The sequence below is a fragment of the Oryza sativa genome, chromosome 2 (assembly GCF_034140825.1).
Source record: "Oryza sativa Japonica Group chromosome 2, ASM3414082v1".
In the NCBI taxonomy this organism is placed as follows: Eukaryota; Viridiplantae; Streptophyta; class Magnoliopsida; order Poales; family Poaceae; genus Oryza; species Oryza sativa.
In genome coordinates this window covers 1,927,721-1,951,718 of record NC_089036.1, presented here as the reverse complement: position 1 = coordinate 1,951,718, position 23,998 = coordinate 1,927,721, and the positions used below count along the sequence as shown (strand labels likewise).

Sequence of the window (23,998 nt, the reverse complement as noted above, 5' to 3'; positions counted from 1 at the left end):
CACTATCCACCTATCGAATAAGGTGGGCAAATTGCTTTCTTTTCCAATGTACTCATGTAACTCATCATGCATGTCGAATATTCAGTTTGATCATTTCAGATTCCATAGAGAATGTATGGATTTTTTTAAAAAAATTTTAGACATTTTTATTTTTTTAATTTTATTAATAGACATTTTCGAAAAATATTTTCAAATGTCACATCCTGATTTTTGTTTCAGGATTTATAAATTATTTAATAAATTCTTAATAGAATTTATATTAAATGTTCATTAATTTACAAGTGAAGTTAAATGTGGGAAATAAAATTTCCTAAATATAAAGCATGGATGGATTTAATTTTTTATTAAATTCTCCATGGTTAATTATACTCTCTGGAATATTCTCGGATTTTTTGGAGCTCAATTCCTAATTTTTAATCATACAAAGAGCATTTCAGTGATTACCCACATATTAAATTAATCATTAAATGGTCTAATTATAATTTTGTTAAGTACTTTGAGTGTCCAAGTATGTTCAAGATTTTTCTTGGAATTATTTGAGCATTGGAAGTATTTTTAACAATTCAAAGATCATTTCATTGATTAATTTAATTGGAAAAAGTAATAAAAATCCTCCTCCTCAGCTTGGGCCGAATCCAGCCCATTCCCTCCTTTCCCCTCTCCCTTCCTCTCAGCCCAGATAAAGTCTGTTTGACCTCCCTATCGCTACAGTACTCCATCTTCCTCCTCCAGACAGAGCCGAGCCAGCCGTGCTCGTGCACAGTGCCGCCGCCTCCTCCCACCAATCCGACCTCCCCATTGCTCCTCTTTCCAAATTAGTTGCGGGAATGGAATCCCCTCAATCTCCTCTTCCTTTTCCCCAAGAAATCCCCAAAATTTTCTATGGAAATTCTTTCCAATTTCGCGGATCAAATCCTTCCTTTTTCCGGCGAGAACCCTAGACTTTCCCGAGTTTTTCCCGTCGTTGTGGGCTTGATCCCGAGCTCCCGTGCCTATATAAAGGACCCCCTAGTCGTCCTCTACCCATCCCCTCAAGTCCCGTCCGCCGCCGTCGCCGGAAACGCTGTCCCCGCGCTCTCCTTCTCTCTCCAAACGCCGGCGCGCTCCAGCCGTCCCTAGACGCCGCCTCATCTGCCTCCTTCCTGCGCCGCCACCTCCATCGGCTCCGCAAGGTCGAGCTCCACCCCGGCCGCCGTTCCCCTTGCGCCGAAACTTCGCCGGAAGCCGTCCTCGCCATGAACCATTGGGTTGCTGTCATGTTCCGATCTCCAGCCGTAGCTAGCAGCCGCCTTAGCCGCCGCTTTTGGTCGCCGCTGCCGCCGTTGGGTTCGCAAGAAGGAGAGGGAGCCCAGCAGCCATCTCCCCGAAGCCGAAATCCACCAGAGCTCCATCGTCGCCGTCGCGTTTTGATCTCGGGCGAAGCCCTGCTGCTCCTCCCGTCATCGCCAAGCTTCGCCGCTGCCTCCATTGGATTCGCAGCTGCGAAGTGAAGCCCGGCCACCCCTTCGTTGTCGCCGCACATCGCCGGAAAGTCGTCGCCTCCGTGGACAGTACCTCGCCGCCCTTCGGAGCTCGTCGCCGGCCATCTTCTGTCGCTGCCCGTCATCGTGTAAGTGTTGGTAAGAATCGCCGTCACCTTCTCTACCTCCCGGTGCCCTCCGTTTGCATTATTGTACCGTGGTTCGCCGGCAACCGCCGCTCCTATGTCGTTCACCGGTGTAGTTTATCCCTAGAGTCTTAATTCCATCTAATCTAATCTTGTTTGGCCCTAGCGTCATCATCGTCTCCGTGTGTTGTCGTCGGACCGTAGCCGTCGCCTCTTCCTCTCCGTTCGCTACCGTTTCTCGGTGAGGCCTCCTCTCCGATTCCTAGGGTAGATGTTTATGTAAGCCACGTGTGTGTCGTCGTCGCTGTGTCGTAGCTGCTGCACGCCGTGCGGCTGCGGTTTGCCGTCGCTCTACCGAGCCTCTTAGCCACCGCTGCTTAGTCGCTACCGCGTCGCGCCTTGCCACGTTGCCCCGCAGCTGCTTGCCGTGCCGCTGCTGCGCGTGTGCCGGCTGAGCCGCTTAGCTGCAGCTGCTTGCCGCTTTGCCGCGCTGTTGCCCTAGAGGCCTAGACTTAGCGCAGCCGCAGTCCGTCACCGTGCTGCTATCATGCATCACTACCGCTGCCGCTGTTTGCCGCTTTGCCACAGCCGCAGCCGTGCCGGTTGCGTTTTTGCTCGCAGCCCTGCTGCTCTAGCCGTGCATGGTCGCTACCGGCTGTGCCGTCACCCTAACCCTAGCTGCGTGTTTCCGCCTAGCCGCCGCCTAGCCGAGTCAAGTTGTCTTAGTGCCGCCGTGTCGCAGCTGTGTGCCGCTTAAACCTAGCCGCTGCTTTTAGTCGAGTTGTGTAGCCGTAGGTGCAACCCTAGGTTCCTACCGGCCTATCGTTTGTCGTACCAGGGCTTTACCGTGAATCGTGTCTAGCCGACCGGTTTAGCCACAGCCGTTGTTGAGTCGTTCGCTCGTTCGTTCGAACGAGGTGTTCCCCGTGCTTCGTTCATTCGTCCGTGTTGAGTCGTCCTTTAGTTTAGAGCCGTTCAGAGCCGTCGGTTCTGTTCGCCGGTTTTGGTTGATCATTTAGGTGATCTCATGTCACGTGGAGTTGACTCGTTGAGTCGGTATCTCGTGAGGCTCGCTTGCCAGATCAATCCAAGCCATCCGATCTTAGTCGACTCGGTCAAGGTTAATCTCAGCTGTCCAAAATCAATATAAATCCTCTCCTCTTTTCAGTGGCATATTATTTCTTTTTAATATATGTCATCTACCAAATATGATCTAATCTTTTCCGGAGGTTGCTTTAATCTTTTATCTCCGTTATAAATCATTTGTAAATGATTTAATTAATTTGGAATAGTCTCCGTTTAATAGGTTTAATTGGAATTAAATCTTGTAAAATTCATAATAAATTCATATGAAATCAGAATGAGGCCGTTCAAGTCTCATAATTCATCTAAAATTATGATCTACATGTTTGTTTACTTTTTATGTATTGTTTATTTGGTTTTTATTAGTCTTTTCCTTGTTTTGCGTGTTAGCTTGTCGTTTCCGTCGTTGCGAAGGTTCGCGAGTGCGCCGGAAGTATTCAAGAAGATTAATTGAAGACCGATTATTGCAAGGCAAGTCACACAAATCCTAAACACAATCCTTTGAGCATGTTGATCCTATATTTAAATTCTCTATTTATTTCAACTGTGCATTTATTTTCGAATGTCATTGGGTGGAATTAACCTATTCTTTGTTATGGCCCTTTTGTTCTTGATTACTTTATTCCTTGATACCTTGGGTGATTATAATTGGACTAGTTGAGCTTTATATATATTGGTTCAACTAGATATTAGATATAATTGCTTAGCCATGCTTAGAAACATTAGCACACTATTGGGATAACTTATGACTCACTGTTATTTAATGATGGCTTAATGGTAGCTCACGATGGTTAATCGTGTTATGATAATTAATTGGTAATTAAAATATGATTAATGGTGGGTTGTGAGCACATGGTTTTGAAGGTCGTGCTCATGGCAATTAAGGACCGGTTCGCGAGCTACAGTTGTGAAACATTAACCGTGCCAACCACAAGCCAGCGTGAGCAACGGCTTTACCTTTTGTATAACATGATTCATTACGGAGCACCAGACTGAGAAGTGGCGGAGATAAGCCCACGGGGGTCGCTGGGGAGTCCATGCCTTGTTTTATAAGGGGGTGATTATGATCCAGGAATGGTGCACTGTGGTGAGTTGTGTTGTGCAGAGGGTATTGTCACAGCCTCTATTCGGGTACTTTCCAGTATCGCGACGCATGGTAGACATGATGTTGAGGCTGTGTCTTGTGGGTACAGTGGTACACCTCTGGCCAGAGTAAAACTATTCGAATAGCCGTGCCCGCGGTTATGGGCGAGTTGAGCAATGTTTTTCGTGATTAGTCTCACACCTCTCACAATGATTAATGATGTTATAACTGGTAATAATTTGCTTAGCTCCTGGTTTGGAATGGATAATTCCTGGTTTGGAGATTAGATCTGTACAGTCGGGTATGGTTGTTCAGGATGGTCGGGCCTGTGCAGCATGGGTGTGCTGTTCGGTGTTGATTAAAATTTCTGATTAACTACTCTACTGTTTTATTTCTCTTAAATGTTTTGCTAAACGCTGCTTTTGCAAATGAGCCTATATTATGCCATCCTTTGGTATCCTTGTGCACTTGCATATTTGCTGTGTGGCTTGTTGAGTATGTCATATACTCATTCTTGCAATAATCAATCAACCTCAGTTGAAGAAAAAGGATCCAGAAGGAGAAGACGTTTGGCTTATACCCCAGTTGAGCTGCCTGTGGGAGTGGAGCTGAAGCCATCGCTAGACCGTTTTTCCGCTGCTGTTTTCTTTTCTTTTGTAAGTGTGTAACGTTATTATTATGATGAATCTGTATATTAAATTGTCAGTTTGTGTACCTCGGCTGATTCCTGGACGAGGATTTTATGCACAAATAAGTTTGGAAATTACTTGTGAATTTCCGGGCGTGACATCAAATATGAACCTTTTAGCCACACTAGGGTTTCCCTTACCGCCGGTAACTGCGTGGTTACCACGGTGCTTACCGCGGGGGTACGGTAAGGGTTACCGGCGGTAAGGTTTGGGTGAAATTTGAGCAAATTCAAAAATTCCAAAAAAAAACGAAAAAAGCAAAAAAAAAATCATGGATACAGTTCTTGGTTTTTAATGCTAGATGGTGATTTTTTTAAAAAAACAAAGAGTAAGATAAAATCAAATTTGAGGGCAAAACCGATAATTGTTTAGGAAATGGAAAAACAAAAAAAATGTATTGGGCTTCATTTTTTATTTTACATCCACAAGTTAGGTTTGCAAGTATCATATATATTATTCTAATTATCCCTACTTTCTACACGCATTTAAGTGTTTTTTTTATTTTTTAGTATTTTTCATTTTTTTTCATGTTTTCTGCAATATCGCGGTTACCGCGTCAAACCGCGACCAAACCGCGAAACCGCCAATTTTTTAATTCAATTTTTTCGAGATGAAATTCACACGGTTTTTAGCGGTTACCGTTGGGGGGTAACCTCCCCAAAAACGGTAAGGTAAACCTGGGCGTGGCCAAATCACTTTGTCATGTCACACACAGTCGGCGTGGCAGTGGCAAGAGGCTGGCGTGGCAAAACAACGCTACCACACTAGCTACTTGGCTGGCGTGGCCAAAAATTTCAGTTTTCGGAAATATTTTTCGGAAATGTCTATTAATAAAATTTTAAAATAAAAAAATCCGAATATTTGCTATGTTGTCGCTAATGACCCCATTTGGACATGGTTAATAACTATGTTATTTACGCATGTGGCAATTTAATTAACAAAATAATAACTATGTCTATCTATCTTAAATTGTGTTTCTAAATGTCACTGTAGTGTTAACACAGACAGATTACTAGTATTCAATGAAATTGACACACCCTGTATCGGTTCTATCTATCTACCCTATAGTTCAACAAATACTTTCACTCATTCTTTCATTCATCACTCTAGGGTTCAGATTATTCGTATGAGATCCAACGCTCCTGATCTTCTCCTCCTCCCACCTCTGTATTCGCCGCTCTTCCAACCCCATCAGCGCCCAGATCGCTCCCCCTCCCGTTGCCCCCTCTCCCCCTCCTCTTTCTCGTACCCACCCGAAAATCACGCCGCGAGATCCCCAGCGCCAAACCCATCGTCCACCATGGCGACTCCTCGAACCCTCTAGCGTCGCCACTCAGTGCCACAGTTTGAAGGTGTTTTTTTTTGTGTGATTATGATGGCTCATGCTCTGTTGCAACGGTTGCTATGAGTATTGGACGAACTGATTAGATCTCGAGGAGAGGATCATGGCCTTGGTTGCCTCATCGTTATGCAGGTGGATCAAGTGTATTATTTGATTATTCAAGGCCGCATGCTCGCCGTCGACCCCAACACCCCTGGTGACGATCCTCGTCAGATCAAGGCCAAAAGCTGCCCCCCATCCTCTGTTCCACCCCTGCAGGTACAACGAATTTCCTCTCTTCCTTTTCATGTTCTCTTTAGCGTGTCATGATAGTGTATGTAGAGTTTATTCTTATACTCCCTCCGTTTTAATATATATGACGTTTCCGACAGCATCGAGAAAATTAAGGATAGAGCGATTTTACTATTTTGCCCTTCATCCCTTTTCATCGCAGTGTTCGCGCACGCCGGCTCCCTCCACTCCGGCTCCCTTGCCATCTCCCCCGCGCTGCCTCGACGCCGGCTCGCTCGTCGTCTCCCAAACGCCGCTGCTCGCGACCACAGGAGAAGGAACCCGCTGCACAACGCTCTTCCCGGACGCCGCGTCGCCCTTTCTTCTCAGACCTTCCCGGTGAAAGCGGCGTTGGAGCCTGAGATCAAGCGGTCCTTCTCGATTCAGTCCTCCTCCTTTCTCGTCTCCAAGCAGCATGTCCTCCCTGGACCTCGGCTCCTCACTCGTCACCCTCTCTGTAAGTGAGCTCCTCGATCTCGCCTTCTCCAACTTCCAGCTTGTTTTTTTTTTCTCATTTCCTCCAATTTTAATTGCCTCATTGCCTGGTTTTGCCCAATTTACAATTTAATCAGAAGGAGAGGAGAAGCCCTGGTTCTGGTTGATCTCCAGCCGAACGGCAAGAACGACGATGTCATCTGCAGATGCAGTACGTTCTGCTTGGTTTCAGCCGAGCGGCAAGAACAACAGTGGCGGCAGCAGCAAGCCCGACGTCCGGCTCCCTGTGCGCCATGCTGCCTGACTCTTGCTCGCCCCACAGGCCACAGCTCGGGGTGGGTTGCCGCCAAATTGGGGTGCGGCGGCGGCGCACGGGAGGCATGAACGGCAGCGGCGCGTGGGAGGAGGAGACAGTGGCGAGCGAGTCCGGTCGCGATGAGGACGAGGCAGCGCCGTGGCGATGTTGAGATGAAGGGCAACGATAGAAATTAACAAACGTGACTAGGACGAATGAACTGGTAGCGTCAAACAAAAAAAACGATTCTGATTTGCACTGTAGCGTCAAATAAAAAGAAACAGAGGGAGTACAATACAAAGATCAAAACAGACTTGGTGGTGGTGATTGTATTGACCATCAAGCAGGTAATTTTTCTTGTGATGTTCATGTTTACTATTATGTCCAAACTCCATAGACAACTTACACATTTAGAATTACATCTTGTATAGACAAATAAGTGTATGTATTAAAAATGTCTGAAGAAAATGGACTGTATGATCATAGTGCCTTTCAACCGTTGTTTTGTGCAATGTCCATGATATCTCCTCGAGATTAATCGATTTCTACTTTTGTACCATATGCAATGTTTAATTTTTAACTGCTCAGGCTCATGCTATTTCATATTTTGGTGCTTCTGAAGCGATCTATATTTCTTGATTCTTTGCTATCGTCCTGACAGTGCACCATAATTGTCAGAAATCTCCTAACCTGAAGCTAATATATTTCTTGTTTTAACTTCACTGATTCTTCATATGTTTCCTTTACTGAATAGAGTTTTGTTGAAAGCTACTCCCTCCGTTCCAAAATAAGTACAGCCATGGGTATCCGTATCTACGTTTGACCGTTCGTCTTATTTGAAAATTTTATGAAAAGATTAAAAAAATAGTCACGCATAAAGTAATATTCATGTTTTATCATCTAATAACAATAAAAATACTAATCATTAAAAATTTTCAAATAAGACGGACGGTTAAACGTTGGACACGAATACATATAGCTGCACTTATTTTGGGACGGATGTAGTATGTTCTATGGGGTCAATTGGTCAAATCAATGCATTTTGCTGGGAAGGTCGAAATCAGCCCATGTCTACCTGCCACAATGAGAAGGCAGCCGGTCAGCCGCCTACACAACAGACTCTTATATTGCCACCATCATAAGTTTATTTGTTAGTATGTACTACGTAAGAACTAACACGTTTATCCGTTAAAAAAAATAACCAACAAGTTTGCTTTAGTGATGTTCAGTGCAGTGCAAAAATGCCGCAAGTCATTGTGTAAGTTGTATAATGCAGTGACCAAATTAAGAAGTTTTCTAGCCTTCTGCATTCCTGCAGTTTTCTAGCCTTCTGCTTGATTCCTTCAACAAAAAATAAACGGATACACACATTACTAATCTATTGCAATCTGTATTTATTTTTCAATAATTCTGTTCCGTACAAGATACAGCAAGTTTGAGAAGTTCGAGAGGTACATGGGATTTCCTCCGCCTTTGAAAAACGTCTAATAGGTTCGAGAGGCGCTTGACATTTCCTCCCTCTTCAACAATGTCACACAGCTTGATTGGATGCTCTTTCTCATTATGGACAGCTGCTTGGTGGAGTTTTTTACCTAAGAAAACATATGTTTACCCTGTAGCAGGCTTGTGTATAGGAGAAAAAGGTGGAATTCTTAAAGGTAATCGTGGGGAGTTTTAGTTCTTTTTTGAAGATTTCTCTAACTGGTACTCCCTCCGTTTTATAATGTAAGACTTTCTAGTATTGTCCACATACATATAGATATATATATGTCTAGATTCATTAACATATAAATGAATGTGAGCAATGTTAGAAAGTCTTATATTATGAAACGGAGGAAGTACATACTAACCGTTTGGAGTTTTGGTCTCTCGTTACTCACTGTAAAAAACATAATGGTAAAAAACAATTTACTCCTAATGGTTCTCTCTTTATCCCATTGAACATTTTTATCGTTGTCTCATTGATTGCTATCAAAATGGAAAAACACTGGATGAGATGTAGGAGAGCCGCATTGATGGCACATTTTGAACCAGTGGCTCAGGATCCCTGATTCTCTTGATCGTATTACTCTATAAGGTGAGGAGGATGAAGCAGGTGAGTTACTCTATAAGACAATTATTTTTCTTTACAAAACCATTATTTTTGTGTGGATGTATATTGTCTCATATATTGGTATTGAAGTGATTTGATATACTTATTGACGGTATTGAATTAATATTTTTAGGTAATATAATTATTATACTTCGTCATAATATGTGAACCTACATCAAATTAAGGTTCAATCGGACGGATTCTAGGAAATTTATTTTTACTAGCATGTAATTCGTTAAAAAAAGTATTATGATACCGTAGCGTTAGCACGGGCAAATTACTAGTGGAAAAAAAAATGCACCAAGCGGTTGGCCAGGGATAGCAATTTGGGTTGCCAACATGCCATCTTCTTGCAATATTTATCCATAAGAAGTCGCAACATTGCTCTGGTAGGCTTGTCCAAGCCACATATATGTCATCACAAGTAATGCTATATCTTTTTTTTTTTTTGCAAACTACTTTTTCCTAATGTGTTGAGTCGTTGATACAAGAGGGAGTGTGATAAAAGAAAACGGATAAACCAAGACAGTGCATCTGCACGCACGCACTTAGAATTAGCACTTAGAATTTTTATTATTTCTAATTGTATTTCTATGTGGACTCTAAACTCATCTTTCAATATTCTTTAATTTTTAATTTCGAATTTCAGTTACTTTTAAATTGTATTCCTATATATGTATTCCTATATTGACATTAAACTCTTATTCCCATGTTTTTCTTAATTTTGAATTTTAGTTATTTGTAAATTGTATTTTTATACGGACTCTAAACTCTACTTTTAATTTTATTATGTTTATTCCAAATTTTAGTTAGTTTTAAATTTCTATATGGACTCTATAATCTACTTCTAATAATCCTTATTTTTTAATTCCGAATTTCTATTTTTTTTTCTTAATTGTATTTCTATATGGACTTTATACTCTATTTCTAATATTCCTTATTTTTAACTCCAAATTTCTTTCATTTCCTAATTGTATTTCTATATGAACTATATACTCCTCTTCTAATATTCCTTATTTTTAATTCCGAATTTCAGCTATTTCCTAATTGTATTTCTATATAGACTCTAGTCTCCTCTTCTAATATTCCTTATATTTTAATTCCGAATTTCAGTTATTTCCTAATTGTATTTCTATATGGACTCTAGTCTCCTCTTCTAATATTCCTTATATTTTAATTCCGAATTTTAGTTATTTCCTAATTGTATTTCTATATGGACTCGTTTATTCCAAATTTTAGTTAGTTTTAAATTTCTATATGGACTCTATACTCTACTTCTAATAATCCTTATTTTTTAATTCCGAATTTCTATTTTTTTTTCTTAATTGTATTTCTATATGGACTCTATACTCTATTTCTAATATTCCTTATTTTTAACTCCAAATTTCTTTCATTTCCTAATTGTATTTCTATATGAACTATATACTCTACTTCTAATATTCCTTATTTTTAATTCCGAATTTCAGTTATTTCCTAATTGTATTTCTATATGGACTCTAGTCTCCTCTTCTAATATTCCTTATATTTTAATTCCGAATTTCAGTTATTTCCTAATTGTATTTCTATATGGACTCTAGTCTCCTCTTCTAATATCCCTTATTTTTTAATTCCGAATTTCACTATTTTTAAATTGTATTTCTATATGGACTTTGTTTTTTCTTTTTCTTCTTTTTCTCCGATTAATATGAGAATTTCTAGGCCATGAGAGCGAACGTGGAGGCTCTTTTTTCTATTCCTTTAATTATATAATAGATATTTGGAGGAACTAATCTCGTTTTTGTTAAGACGTGACGATGGTTTTGGGTCCATAATAGCGTTCGCTTCGAGAAGCAAGTAAGCAACTAACTCTCGCGACCCATATTCCTCATAATCATAAATCATTTTATGCCTCGTCTCCAACCGACTCGCCAATTCGAATCTTCTTCTAGAAGCCGAGAGGCGGTTTCAAACAAATTCCTCGAGCTCGAGCTCTCGAGCACCCCAACCAAAAATGGCGCCCGGCCGGTTCGTCACCAGCAGCATGGAGGCCTTCTCCAAGCTGGTGATGATGCCGATCGCGCGCCACAGCCCGCTTCGCCGCCACGCCATGAGCGCCGCCAGCGAAATCCTCACCGTCAGGCGAAGGATTTCTGACCGCTCCGACTCCGAGCTGGTGTGCGGGCACCCTCCATGCCGCCACCGCAGCAACGCCCCGAGCGCCGCCGGGCTGCCTCCACCTCGCTGCTGCTGTGATTCCACGGAGGAATTCGCGGCGGGGAGAGGATTCATTCGGCCTCGCCTCGGGCTCGGCAACCTCCTCGTCGACGTTCGCCTCGGGCTCGGCAACCTCCTCATCGACGTCGAGAGAGAAGGGAGCGATCGCCGCGCCGACACGGGGCCGTCTCCACCTCGCCGCTGCGATTTCACGGAATTCGTAGCGGGGAGTCGCTTCATGCGTCGTCGCATCGGGTTCGGCGATCGCCGCGCCGACGCGGGGCCGCCTCCACCTCGCCGCTGCGATTCCACGGCATTCGTAGCGGGGAGTCGCTTCATGCGTCGTCGCATCGGGCTCGGCGATCGCCACGTCGACGCGGGGCCGACTCCACCTCGCTGCTGCGATTCCACAGAATTCATCACCGGGGGACGCTTCATCCGGCGTCGCGTCGGGCTCGGCGACCTCGTCGTCGAGAGCGCCGCCGTGGGGCCGTGTCCACTTGGCTGCCGCGATTCCACGGAATTGGTGGCGGCGCGGATACGCTACATTCGGCGTCACCTGGGCAACCTGTTCCTTGAGGCGGTTGGGAGGATGAAGCCGCCTGACGAGATCATCTTCAGTATTTGCCTGGATCATCGCCTCCTCTCCTCGAGTCTCCCTCCTCGCCGCCTCCACGGCATCCTCTCCCAGGGCTCCGCGCCGCCGCCGGATCTCCGCGGCGTCGCTGGTCAGTACCAACTCGCGGCGCTGAAACGCATGAAGCGAATCTTGTGGAGGGCAACGCCGATGGCATCAGAATTCAGAGCCTCAGCCAAATCACACCGTGTCGTAGAAATCCATGGCGAGCCACCCGAACAAGAGAGGATTGGACTGCGTGTGTTGCTGCGGAGGCAATCATCATCGCCGCCACGACGACACCAACCACTGAGAGCAAGCGCTAGCCATCTGCAGGTCCTGAGGAGGTGGTGTTCAAATTCACATGTCCCCAATGTGCCACCATCGTCGTCGTCGCCGCCGCCGCCGCCGTCGCCGCCTCAGCCAACTAATCCTGCTGATTTTTGGTAAGCTTCATTACCCAATCTATTAATTCAAGAATGGAACTGAAATGCAATTGAACGTTGTATTTGTAGTCAGATTTGTTATTTTTACTTCAACTTGTCTAGGATGAATTCAATTTTGCATGTTAGTGCATCACACAATTATCTGTGCTGTCATTTTCTTTTCAGAATTTTTCATTACCATTTCAATCACATGCAAAGAATAAGTGAATTTTCCCCATGTTCTAATTCCTTTTGAACTCTGTACTTCTGTTTATTAGGAAAATTAACACTCCTCTGAATCCTAGTGCTACTAAAACTGAGAAGAGTACAATTGATGAAACACTTCTTCAGCTGAAATTCGATCCAAAAGAGTTTGCTAGATGCAATAAGTTGATGGAGACATACAATGTGTTAGGTCAAGAATGGACATTCACTAAGCTGAAGGAACAGACCAAATATCTCTTTGATTCATTGATTGTGCTGGTTGAGTCGTTTCACGAGGCAGGCTATTGTTTCTCTCAGATATCCACAAGCACCGTTCTGGTAACATCATCTTGGAAATTTGTTCTGCTAGAGGGGTGTTTTGCTCTTAATAACTGGAGTGTTGAAGGGGTTAGAAAGGACTACAGAGATATTGCTGTTTTGTTCAGGAAGCTCCTATCCGAGTCCATGGGTGAAGAGACAGTTCATCCCCCTGATTTTGGGATGCTACTCAGCTTGATGGAAAAGGATGGCTTTCGGTACAAGTACTTGATTGGTACTCACGTATCATTGTTACCTGATGATAACATTAACATTGCTTATATGAAGATTCATGAGTTCATTCGGAAAATTTTGCTGGCTGAAGAGAAGGATAAAGCCAGGCAACTGAAACTCGGTATAACACGTTACAGTACAATTAGCACAAGAATAAGAAGACGCATTCCTTACAAGAATATCTGGTTGACCAAGGCTCGAAGCAATTCATTCATGACAGCATTCTTGGAGCAAAACGAAAGAAATATGGAGTTAGGAGGGACATATTTTGAACTGCTTGACACTATTAGACATTTCGTATGTCACAGGCTGGACTTGCTGAAGCTCGGTTTCAGATATAAGGCAAACGAGGTAGACCGCATGTGGTATGCAGAGTTTCCTACACTTTTAGCTGAGTTGCAGTTAGCTCTGTTCCTGGTTGGTCGACTTGAAGAACTGGAATTGGAGAAGAACTTTATGAACAGAAAACCAATGCGACCCAAAGTGTCAAGCCATGGTACTTTCTAACTTTCTATTCATTTCACTTCCTCCTCACCCCCCCCCAACGCCTTCTTTTTTTTTTGTACAATATGCTTGCCTGCAGTTGATTAATAAGTTCAATGAAATACCCAGTGAATAAATTCAATGAAATAGTAGGGGACTTGAATTAATGCAGCTTGGTGTGCATTGGGACATTTTGCTGCACATGCTAACACCCTACAATAACTCTGGCAGAATCTTACTCGGAGCAGCACTGACAAGGATGAGGTCACAAAGGCGTGCCTCTGGAAGGATGATTCATGAGTTGAGATGCAGAGAAAAACAAAAACTAACCTGGTAATTTTGGATGCTTGTTCCTGGATATGTTAGTGAAGTTGATAGCTCAAGCCCTTTGAGTTCCAGGTCTTAGTACGTTCTACTGTATGTTCCCTGTTCAGGATGAAATGTATGTTGCACTTTATTTGCCCTGAGTTGCAGTCCTGTTAACATGAGGATGCCAAATGGCATGATGTTGATAATAACTTGGATGCTGAGTGATCCTCCAAGTACAAGAAACTTCTTGGTTCGGCACTAGTTCAAAGGGTGGTGGTAGTTCATATCTTTGCAAATCCTTGTTGCTGTTGTCAGGATTGGTTTTGTTTAGCTTTCTGAATTTTCAATCATTGACAATCTTTAGCTATTATTTGCAAGAAATGCCATGTTACCATGTCCCTCTTTGCAATTTCATCTGTGCAGCAGTCTCTTCCACTTCTTTATAAATTTTGATATAGTTTTCACTAACAAATATAGTTTTTGCTGTATTACTTGGCTACGTTCAATAGGATGGGTTGGGCACGGAAAACGGATCAGTTCATTAATGTGTGATCAATTAAGTATTAGCTAATTTTTTTTTCTAAAAATAGATTAATTTGATTTTTTTAAAACAACTTTCGTATAGAAACTTTTTACAAAAAATACACCGTTTAGTAGTTTGAAAAGCGTACGCGCGGAAAACAAGAGAGAGGTTGGAAACCTTCATGTTCGAACGCAGCCTTAAGTAGGCTGTAGTTCCGAAATTTTACTGTTTTGACCTGTCAAGCATAATTAATTATATGCATTGCTATTTGACACTTCGTTTTGAGGAGGACTGACTAAACGTTGCTATTATATCAGTATTATACATCTCAGTATTAACAAGGTGTTTTTATTCTTGTCTGAAACAAAAAAGTGTTTACATTCAAAAGGAAGTAGGTTGAGATTCATTAGATTATTATTCTTTTTCAATTCCTTTTTCACATGCAACGCGTTTATGTGCATTCGTTGGCTCGTTGCCCCGTCGCCAGAAATTCGTGACTCGCCCAAATGCCCAATCCCGCGAAGACATCTCAGTATGTAATGTGCTTTTGCCCTCTTTTACGATGTACTAAACGGGTGGAAATGCCTTTTGGGCTTTGGCTCAGCGATGGCTCGGCACGGTGGCCAGGCAGCGCGAGGAATGGCCCGGCGGCGGCGGAAATCGACAGGGCGACGATGACGACCACTATCCGGACTCCGGGCTGCCAAGAGAAGGAGTGTAACGGCTCAAAGACCATCTAAGGATGCTACACGAGTGAGGAATTGCGCCGAAGCTCACCCGGGATCAAGGAATCGACGACCACGGCCAGCGGCCGGAGTTGAAGAAGAAGGGCTCGATCTCCTCGATGGCGACGCCTCAGCTCGATTCCTTCGATGGGCTTGCTACTGGGATCTTGGCAATTCTCGTGGCGCGAAGCCTCGGCCTGAGATCCACCGGATTGACGGGAACGGCGACGCTATCCACGGCGGCGCTCCAGGCTTGCTCCAGAACAGCAATAGCAAGGTCCGTGTTCCGGAACATCGACTGCATGAAATCGACTGAACTTAAGGGGAATGGAACCAGCACTGAGAGGAGACAAGGGAACGAACAAGAGATCGAGACAACCGCGGCTCAATCGGCGATGGCGACGGTCGTCATCCTTGCGGCCGGCGGCAAGAACTTGAGCGGCGGAGAGGCAGAGGCTCTCCCTCTCGAGCTGCTCGGTTTTGGGAGGGAGTAGGAATGAGGGCGATGCAGTTGGGAGGAGGAGAAAGCGAGCTCAGCGTGTGACACGTCGAGGCCACGCGTCGAGCGCGTCCGAGAGAGATCGGCGCCGGTTTTCCTTTTCTCCCTCGTGTTGAGCGGTGAGAAAATGGAAATGGACAGAGGCTGGGTTAGCTGGGGAGGCTGCCAAGTGGGTCCAGAGCGGTGTACACTAGGTAGGCAAGAGGGGTATAGGTTTGAGTTTGAGTGAACAATGAATTTAGATGATTTTCAGGATTATTTCTTTTCCCATCTTTGTTAATTCATATATTAATTTGTGGTGCAGATGAGTTCACGTGAATTTTATTGGAGGTAGATGAATATACCTAGTTTTTATTTTCTTTGGTTACACTCAAAAATTATAAATAGATTGCTCATAGAAATTAGGAGATGACGAGCTTATTGGAAGCTAGTTTGAATTTTTATGAGACCTGAAATGAGAAGTAAAATTCTAGAAAAATTATATTTAGCCATGATAAATAATCTAGTATTTAAATAATTTATCTCTCATGTATAATTCTATGCAGTTCAATACATATTTTGGTTAGGTATGGTAAAAACTACAGTTAATCTATTTTTTGATTAGTTTGATTGATTTATTTGAGATATCAAATGTAGATATTAAATTATACCAAAGTTACAGTGAATTAAATGTGGTGATCATAGCCTACATTAATTTTTTCATGATTTTATCTTGCACAAATTATTTTAGATAATTAGTAAGACTTATCTTTATATATGTTTCCCATTTCTAAATGCATGTAAATGTTTATAAAATTTATATCTGGACTCCTCTTAACCTGAAGGGGTAATATTAGACTTCTTTTTCATGTCTTCAATATTATTACTCATGAACGCTTTTAGGTTTTGCTTAGTGAACTTATCTTTTAATCATGCTCATGAGACCTAATATGAAATGCAAACAAAGATCCAAATGCACTAGAAAGACTCAAGTTAAACCATTCATATGTGAGTATGCATGTCTACACTTGTGTTTGCATTTATGTCCTAGGTTAGAGATGAAAAGGTTTTAATTTACCCTCAAATTTTATTCATGCAAGAGTTAGATCAACTTCACCTAGGTTTAGAATGGAAATTTTTGGTTCACAAAATTGAAGAACTTTTTGATGGAAATTCCTCGCTCCTAGAATTCGGGTATGTTACATGATCGTAGAGTCACCAACCACCCCAACCCAGCAAGCGTTAAGTCAAGATGGGTTTTGATAGATTAAATCGGCTAGCGGAGCCGATTTAGATAGAACGATAGATAACTACCCGTCTCGTAGGCAAAACGGAATTTTTCGCTGCGGCAGTGGACGATATACAGCGCAAATCGACAAAGATGGACAAACCAAACTAGAACTAATTCAAAGTACAAAGCAATATTGAAAAAAAACGATTATTTTGATTGATTGTATGATCTTTTACAATTGAACCAGCCTTGTCCCTTATATAGGGGTTGGTCTTGTCCTCTACAGGTCCTCCTCCACGTCCAACTTGGATAGAAACCAAAGGAAACCCAAAACATACCTTCCCGAGTAAGGAAAACTCGAGACCCGATAAAACAGACTTGGGCTCGAACTCTGTCGGTCAGATCGGTCACAAGCCGGTGGTCTGACCGGAGTTCAGGCCGCGGTCTGACCAGCCTATACAAGGCGACCGGTCTCCTAGAGGAAAACACCTATTTGAAACTTGGGTGTAAACAAGTGAGTATAAACATTAATGAAGAACCAGTTTTATATTTAAGACTGAGGGGTTTGAGACAGGATGACCCTCCGTCAACTTGGTAGGGATGTTTTGTCTAGGATTTTGAGCTCTGCAACAGAGAGGGGATTTTAAGCTCTGCAACGGAGAGGGATTTTAGAGCTCTGCAACAGAGAGCGGGTTTTAGAAGGACTGGTTCTAAATATTGTGAATGAGGGTTTATCACACTTACACTAATTTGCTAAAAAATAAAGATGTGATGACACTAAAGTTTTTTCTCTAATGTTTTGAGTAAATGTCAAGAATGAAAATCCATTATCAGAAAAGTGAGTTACTGTGATGAGGTGAGTAAAGAGAGAGAACCAAATTGCATATATGCTAACTTGTAAAGTGTGGGACTTCCCAATAATTTTATTTGGGGCTACCATAAAGTGGAGAGAAGATTGGTAAGAAAGAACTCATGATTGTGGGGGTGAAAAATGTGAAGATATTAAACTCTTGGAAAACCGACTACTTATCTTATGGGGAAGAGAAATGCTAATAAATTCATATTTGTCAAGCATAGGTCTATGTATGCAGTGGGCTTTTATAGGCTACCTGAGAGCATTCACAACAAAATGGACTCTGTGAGGGGAAGATTTTATTGGAAGGAAGTGGATAAAGAGAAAAAATATCACATGGTTAAGTAGGAGGCTTTATGTAGACTAAAAGTATTGGGGACTTAGGTTTTTTTGACACAAGAGTTATGAATATATGTTTATTAAGTTAATGGATTATTAAACTGGAAATTGATAGTAATGATTTTTGTTTGGAAGTTCATAAACATTAATGGAGAACCAGGTCCATATTTTAAGACCGAGGGGTTTGAGACAAGGTGACCCTCCGTCAACTTGCTACATGATGTTTTCTCTAGAATTTTGAACTGTGTAACAAGAGATGGTGGTTGTAGAGGATTTTGAGCTTTGCAAGTAACAAGAGAGATGGTGGTGGTAGAGGATTTTGAGCTTTGCAACCGAGGGGGTTTTAGAGCTATGCAACAGAGAGCGGGTTTTAGAAGTACTGGTTCCAAATCTTGTGAATGAGGAGTTTATCACACTTACAATACATATAATTTTGTTTGCTAAAGATAAAGATGTGATGACACTAAAGTTTTTTATCTTCTGTTCTGAGTAAATGTCAGGAATGAAAATCAATTATCAGAAAAGTGAGTTATAGAGATGAGGTGAGTAAAGAGAGAGAACCAAATTGCAGATATGCTAAATTGTAAAGTGGTGGACTTCTTTATAATTTAATAATTTATTTGGGACTACCGTCGAGTGGAGAAAAATTGGTAAGAAAGAACTCATGATTGTGGGGGTGAAAACTGAGAAGATACTAGATTCTTGGAAAACCGACTACTTATCTTATAGGGAAGAGAAGTGCTAATAAATTCATATTTGTCAAACATATGCAATGGGCTTTTATAGGCTACCTGAGAGCATTCACAACAAAATGGACTCTGTGAGCGGAAGATTTTATTGGCAAGGGAGGGGGTAAACAAGAAAAAAATATCACATGGTTAAGTGGGAGGCTTTGTGTAGACCAAAAGATATTGGAGGGTTGGTTTGTTTGACACAAGAATTATAAATATATGTTTATTAAGTAAATGAATTACTAAACTGGAAATTGACAATAATGATCTTTGTTTGGATGTTATTAAACATTAATGGAAAAACAGGTCCATATTTCAAGACTGATTGGTTTGAGACAGGGTGACCATCCGTCAACTTGCTAGGGGATGTTTTTTTTTTTGGGATTTTGAGCTCTGCAACAGAGATGGGGTTTTAGAGGATTTTGAGCTCTGCAACAAAGGGGGTTGAGATGGGGTTTTAAAGGATTTTGAGCTCTGCAACAGAGGAGGTTTTAGAGCTATGTAACAGAGAACGGGTTTTAGAAGGACTAGTTCCAAATCTTGTGAATGAGGTTTTATCACACTTACAATCTGCATGCATATGATACAATTTTGTTTGCTACAGATAAAAATGTGATGACACTAAAGTTTTTTCTCTTCTGTTTTGAGTAAATGTCAGTAATGAAAATCAATTATCAGAAAAGTGAGTTATATTGATGGAGTGAGTAGAGAGAGAGCCAAATTATAGATATGCTAAATTGTAAATTGTAAAGTGGGGGACTTCCCAATAATTTATTTAGGATTACCATTTAGTGGAGAGAAGATTGGTAAGAAAGAACTCATGATTGTGGGGGTGAAAACCGAGGAGAGATTAGACTCTTGAAAAGCCAACTACTTATCTTGTGGGGGAAGAGAAGTGCTAATAAATTCATGTTTGTCAAGCATAACTATGTGTGCAATGGGCTTTTATAGGTTACCTGAGAGCACTCACAACAAGATGGACTCTGTGAGGGAGAGATTTTATTTGCAAGGAGGGGATAAACTAAAAAAAATATTAAGTGGGGGCTCTATGAGGAGGAGATTTTATTGGCAGGCGAGGTGGTAAAGAAAAAAATATCACATGGTTAAGTGGGAGGCTTTGTGTAGACCAACAGATATTGGAGGTTTAGGTTTCTTGGACACAAGAGTTATGAATATATGTTTATTAAGTAAATGGATTACTAACTAGAAAGTGACAATAATGATATTTGTTTGGAAGTTCTTGGAAAAAAATACATGCAGCAAAAGGGGTTCTTTCAGAGTTATGAGGTAGGGGGTCATAATTTTAAAAGAGTTTGCATGAGATCAACTTTTGGGTGAATAAGTTTCAGGAAAAGAAAGTCAACAATAGTGAAAGTACTTATTTTTGGGAGATGTTTGGTGTGATCATGTTCCCTTAAAGAATCTTTTTCCTTACCTATATAATGTAAAGGAACAACAAAGGGCTACAGAGAGGTGAAAGATGATGGGGGCTGGAAACTCTCTTTTAGAAGAAACTTACAGGGGATAATTTGAGAGATCCAAAAGAACTAATGATAAAGGTGGAGGGGGTTTGTTTGACTGACAAGAGAGATGAGTTGATTTGGCCTCTAGAAAAGAGGAAGAACTTTACAGCCAAATCACTTTATAGAGAAATATTTTTTTTTTGGGGGGTGGGGGGTGATAGATACTACAATGGTCACCTTGTGGAAAGGAAAACCCTTGAAGTTAAACATTTTCTCTTCCCCATAGCCGCATTCCTCCACTGCCGCCGAACCATGGCACTCTCTCGTTGCCACCCTCGTCCTCTCGACTCTCATCGCCGGCGTCCATAGTTGCCCATCTCCACCATCCAAGCTAGCCAATGAGTTCCCCGTCCTTCACTCGTTCTTCAACCGTTTCTCCTACCTGCCACCATTCATCGGCTCACTGTCGTGCGTCGCCGGCCATCGATCTCCCCGGTGGTTCAACTCCCGTCGGTCCAAGATGGCGTGGCTGCCACGTCGGCCGAGGTGACCACCACTATGCCACCCACACGCTGGTCTCCCTCGGACCAGGCTGCGGCCCGCGGCCGCGCACCACTTTCGCCCGCGCCGGTCTCGCACCTGGGCCAGGCCACGATGCTACCAGGCCCAAAGTGGGCATCGATCTCCCTTCTCTCTCGTACTATCTAGGCCCAATCAAATGAAGCCCATTTACCTACCTCACCAGGCCTCCTACTCTCTTGGACTGAACCCACCAACCCTCAAACCGAAAACAGAAGGTCTAACTTTCCTTTAGCCCAAGGAATATTCTGAATATTCAGTTCCAATTTCAATTCATTATTTCCTATTATTCCATAAATCATTTTAAATTCCAAAGATCATATCTCCATATCTGTAACTCCGATTGACCCGTTCAACTTTCCAAATCTTTCTAAAATTGAGATAAACCCAATGGAACTATTATTTATTAATAATAATATTTTATTTTTAGGGTTTTCTTGATTTTCTCTCTTCGAAGAGTTGAAGATGAAGAGCTGAGATAAGTCACCCTTTGATCATATTACTCCTAGTTTTTAAAATTTTTTGTTTGCGAAATTGCATGCAATGTGCACATTAATTTAACATGCCTCGGTTCATGTAACTAATCGACAGATCTACCTAGTAGTTGCATGAATCCAATAGGTAGTTGATGACACCAATCCCACGTCACTCCACCTTGTGGTATCTCGGTCCTACTCGTATAACTTGTTTGTCAAAGTGGGAAAATGGGTTACAAAACCTTTTTAAAACCCGACAGGTAGTGTTGTGTTTGTGAAATGAAAGTGGTTAGTGAAAACTCGTGATGCAAATGGATACCTTCTGTTTTTGCATATAAGGACGATTTCCTTTGGGAATTGCATTATAATAATATGTAGGCCCCCCACGTCTGGCCCGTCTTGGTCTCGCTCACTTTGGAATTTTCTACCCTTGAGAGATCGAGGAAAAAAACAGCAGAAAGGATGTCTCAGGCTAAATAAAGGATGAGTACGACCACACCGGTTGTACTGGTTACCCTTGGCTAAGTAATTAGCTAACCAAAGATGCCTTGTACGTCAATAGTTGGGGATTGTTGAGATGATGTCACGTCCTGATAAATTCATCCCGAAATAAAAATAATTCTCTAAAAGGAATAATAGAATTAATTAAAATTCGAAAAGAAATTGGCAAACACTAAAATACATACAAGAAAAATTCGAATGTGGCCTGGAGAATTTTTGTTAAATTCTCCTTGGTCTAAAAGGAGTCCTCAAATTTTACTCGAATTTTCAGAGCATCGGAAATAATTATTAAGCAACAACAACCATTAACAAAGTTTATTAAAAAGAAAAACTAAAAATAATCCTCCTTCCTCCTTTGGGCCCAGTTCGGCCCAATGCCCCCACCTCTCCCTCGCCCTGCGGCCAAAGTCCCTCTCTCCTCCCTCTCTTTTCCTCACCTCTCTCTCTCTTGGGCCGCCCCTCCCTCCTCCCTCCCTCCTCTCCTTCCCGGCCCACTCCCTGCTCTCCTCCTCCTGGGCCGCCTCGGTTTCGCCCGGCCCAAGCCGAGCCGCGCCTCCCACCCGTGCCGCGCACGTGTGCGCCGTTGCCACGCGTTGACCGCGCCTCCCGCGTGGGACCCGCCTGCCAGGCGCGTCGTCCTCCTCCCGCGCGGCCTCCTCTCTCTCTCCCGTGCAACCCTAGCTTCTTCCTCCCTCAAATCCGCTCGATTCAAATGACTAATTCCAAAATTGATTAGGGGGATTAAACCCCATTGATTCCTCTCTCTTTCCCCCTAATTTCCCCCTTGAATAGCGCCATTAATCGCCCGGAACGGCCGCGACAATCCCGGTCACCTTCCGTGGCCGCCGGCCGCCATTCCCGCCGCCGTTCCCCGCTCCTCCCGTGGCCAGATCCCTCCCCTCACCTATAAAATGGAATCCCCTTCCTCCGTTCTCTCGTTTTAGCCTCCTCCCGCGTCTCCCCGTGGCCGCACCACCTCTCCCCGTCGCCCTCGTCTCTATCCTGTGCCGCCGGCCACCTCCAGCCGCCTCTGCCGCCTCGCCTGTGTGCCGGCCAGCCGTGCCGTCGCCATCCTCGGCCTCGCAGGTGCATCCTCTTCCCCGGCGTCGCCTTCGTTTCACGGGGAAACCACCGGAGGCGCGTTCCTGCCGTAGTCCAATGGCGTTGCCGCCACTGTGCCGCCTCCAGCTGCCCCGGTCGTCGCGCCTAAGCGCCGGCCGACGCTGCCGTCTCCTCCCTTGGCATGGTGACGTCGCCCTCCACCCCGGCCTGCCCTCGGATTCGTCCAGAGACCGCCGCCGCCGCACCAGCCTCTCCTTCCTCCTCGTCAACGTCTCCTCCGGCAGCCCCTTCCGCCGTGCCCGTGCACCGGCCGACATCGTCGTCTCCTCCCTTGGCATCGCAGCGGCAAGGTCGCCCTCGGTCTCGCCTCCCCTCCTCCCGAACCCCGCCGGTGTCACCGTCGTCGTCTTCATCGTTCGTTCTCGTCGATGTACTCTTCCGGTCGGCCGTTCATCCTCGCCGGCTCGTCGTCCCGCGGCGCCACCTCCGTCGTCGGCATTGTAGCGGCGTGTTCCACGCCGTCCTCACCTCTATGCAACTGCTGTCGGCTGCCATCGTCGCCTCCTTACTGGCCCTGGTCGTCGTCGTCCTCTCGTCGTTCCCGATCGTCGTGGCGTTCGTCCCTCCGTCAAGCCGTTTGCGTTTGCCGCCCGCGTTTCGTCAAGTGTGCTGTAGCCTCCTCGTCGTCTTCGTCCTCGGCTCCGCGTCGTCAAGCCCTGCGCCGGCCGCGTCTCGCCTTCGTCCAAGAATCGCCGCCGAAGTCGTCCCCTCGCTGTTCGCCTCCGTCGTCCCCGAGCCATCTCCGCCGCGCCCGTTCGTCGTCGTCATTCCACGCCTTGTCGCGTGATGGTAAGGGTCCCTCCTCGTCCTTTCGGTATCGCCCTGTGCCCATTGTGCGGTTGTCGACCCCGGTACCCGTGTACCGGTGTCGGTAGTCGTTCGTGTGTGCGTGTGGTGTCCGTGTTAATGTGCCCGCTCGGTAGCCGCATGGTTTCTACGTGTGTAGCCCGCGTGGTGTCTAGTGGAGTCCGTTTGCGGCCACTCGCCTCGGTTGACACACGGGGTCCGCTTTCGTCGACCCGTGGACCGTCTCTATGTACTCGGTCCACCGTGGTCCCTTAGGTTGACATGTGGGGTCCGCCTGTCAACAGCGCAGCCTTCCCGTCTTTTCCAGGGTAGCGCTTACACATGCTTTATAGTTGCAAAGCTTAATTATAATAATCCGCAAATCTCCATATAACAGCATTAAACTTCGATGACCATGCCTTGGTCATACGAACTCCGAATTGACCCGTTCAAGTCTCTTAATGTTTGTTATAACCTAACGAACCATGTGCTTTCTTTTTATGTATTGTTATT

The 23,998-nt window shown here is 43.9% G+C and overlaps 1 protein-coding gene and 3 long non-coding RNA genes across 5 annotated transcripts; 3 read left to right on the top strand and 1 right to left on the bottom strand.

The window, feature by feature from the left end:
* The first annotated feature begins 723 nt into the window (after positions 1-723).
* LOC136355165 (uncharacterized) lies at positions 724-4,547 on the top strand. Its single transcript, XR_010739326.1, has 3 exons — positions 724-1,619; positions 3,080-3,160; positions 4,311-4,547. It is a non-coding gene; the product is annotated as an uncharacterized lncRNA (long non-coding RNA).
* A 1,380-nt stretch (positions 4,548-5,927) lies between these two features.
* Positions 5,928-7,343, top strand: LOC107279940 (uncharacterized). Its single transcript, XR_001543005.3, has 3 exons — positions 5,928-6,062; positions 6,238-6,531; positions 6,647-7,343. It is a non-coding gene; the product is annotated as an uncharacterized lncRNA (long non-coding RNA).
* Positions 7,344-10,743: 3,400 nt separating this feature from the next.
* Positions 10,744-14,087, top strand: LOC112938001 (uncharacterized). Its single transcript, XM_066308012.1, has 3 exons — positions 10,744-12,151; positions 12,409-13,382; positions 13,601-14,087. The coding sequence occupies exons 1-3, from the start codon at positions 10,887-10,889 to the stop codon at positions 13,621-13,623; spliced, it is 2,262 nt and encodes a 753-aa protein (XP_066164109.1). The 5' UTR covers positions 10,744-10,886; the 3' UTR covers positions 13,624-14,087.
* A 446-nt stretch (positions 14,088-14,533) lies between these two features.
* LOC9269125 (uncharacterized) lies at positions 14,534-15,424 on the bottom strand. 2 transcript variants are annotated; one of them, XR_010739700.1, is made up of 3 exons: positions 15,306-15,424; positions 14,979-15,224; positions 14,534-14,901 (listed from the first exon to the last, which is right to left on the bottom strand). It is a non-coding gene; the product is annotated as an uncharacterized lncRNA (long non-coding RNA). The 2 variants fall into 2 exon arrangements; XR_001542929.3 differs by lacking the exon at positions 15,306-15,424 and having other exon boundaries at positions 14,979-15,266.
* Positions 15,425-23,998: the final 8,574 nt, after the last annotated feature.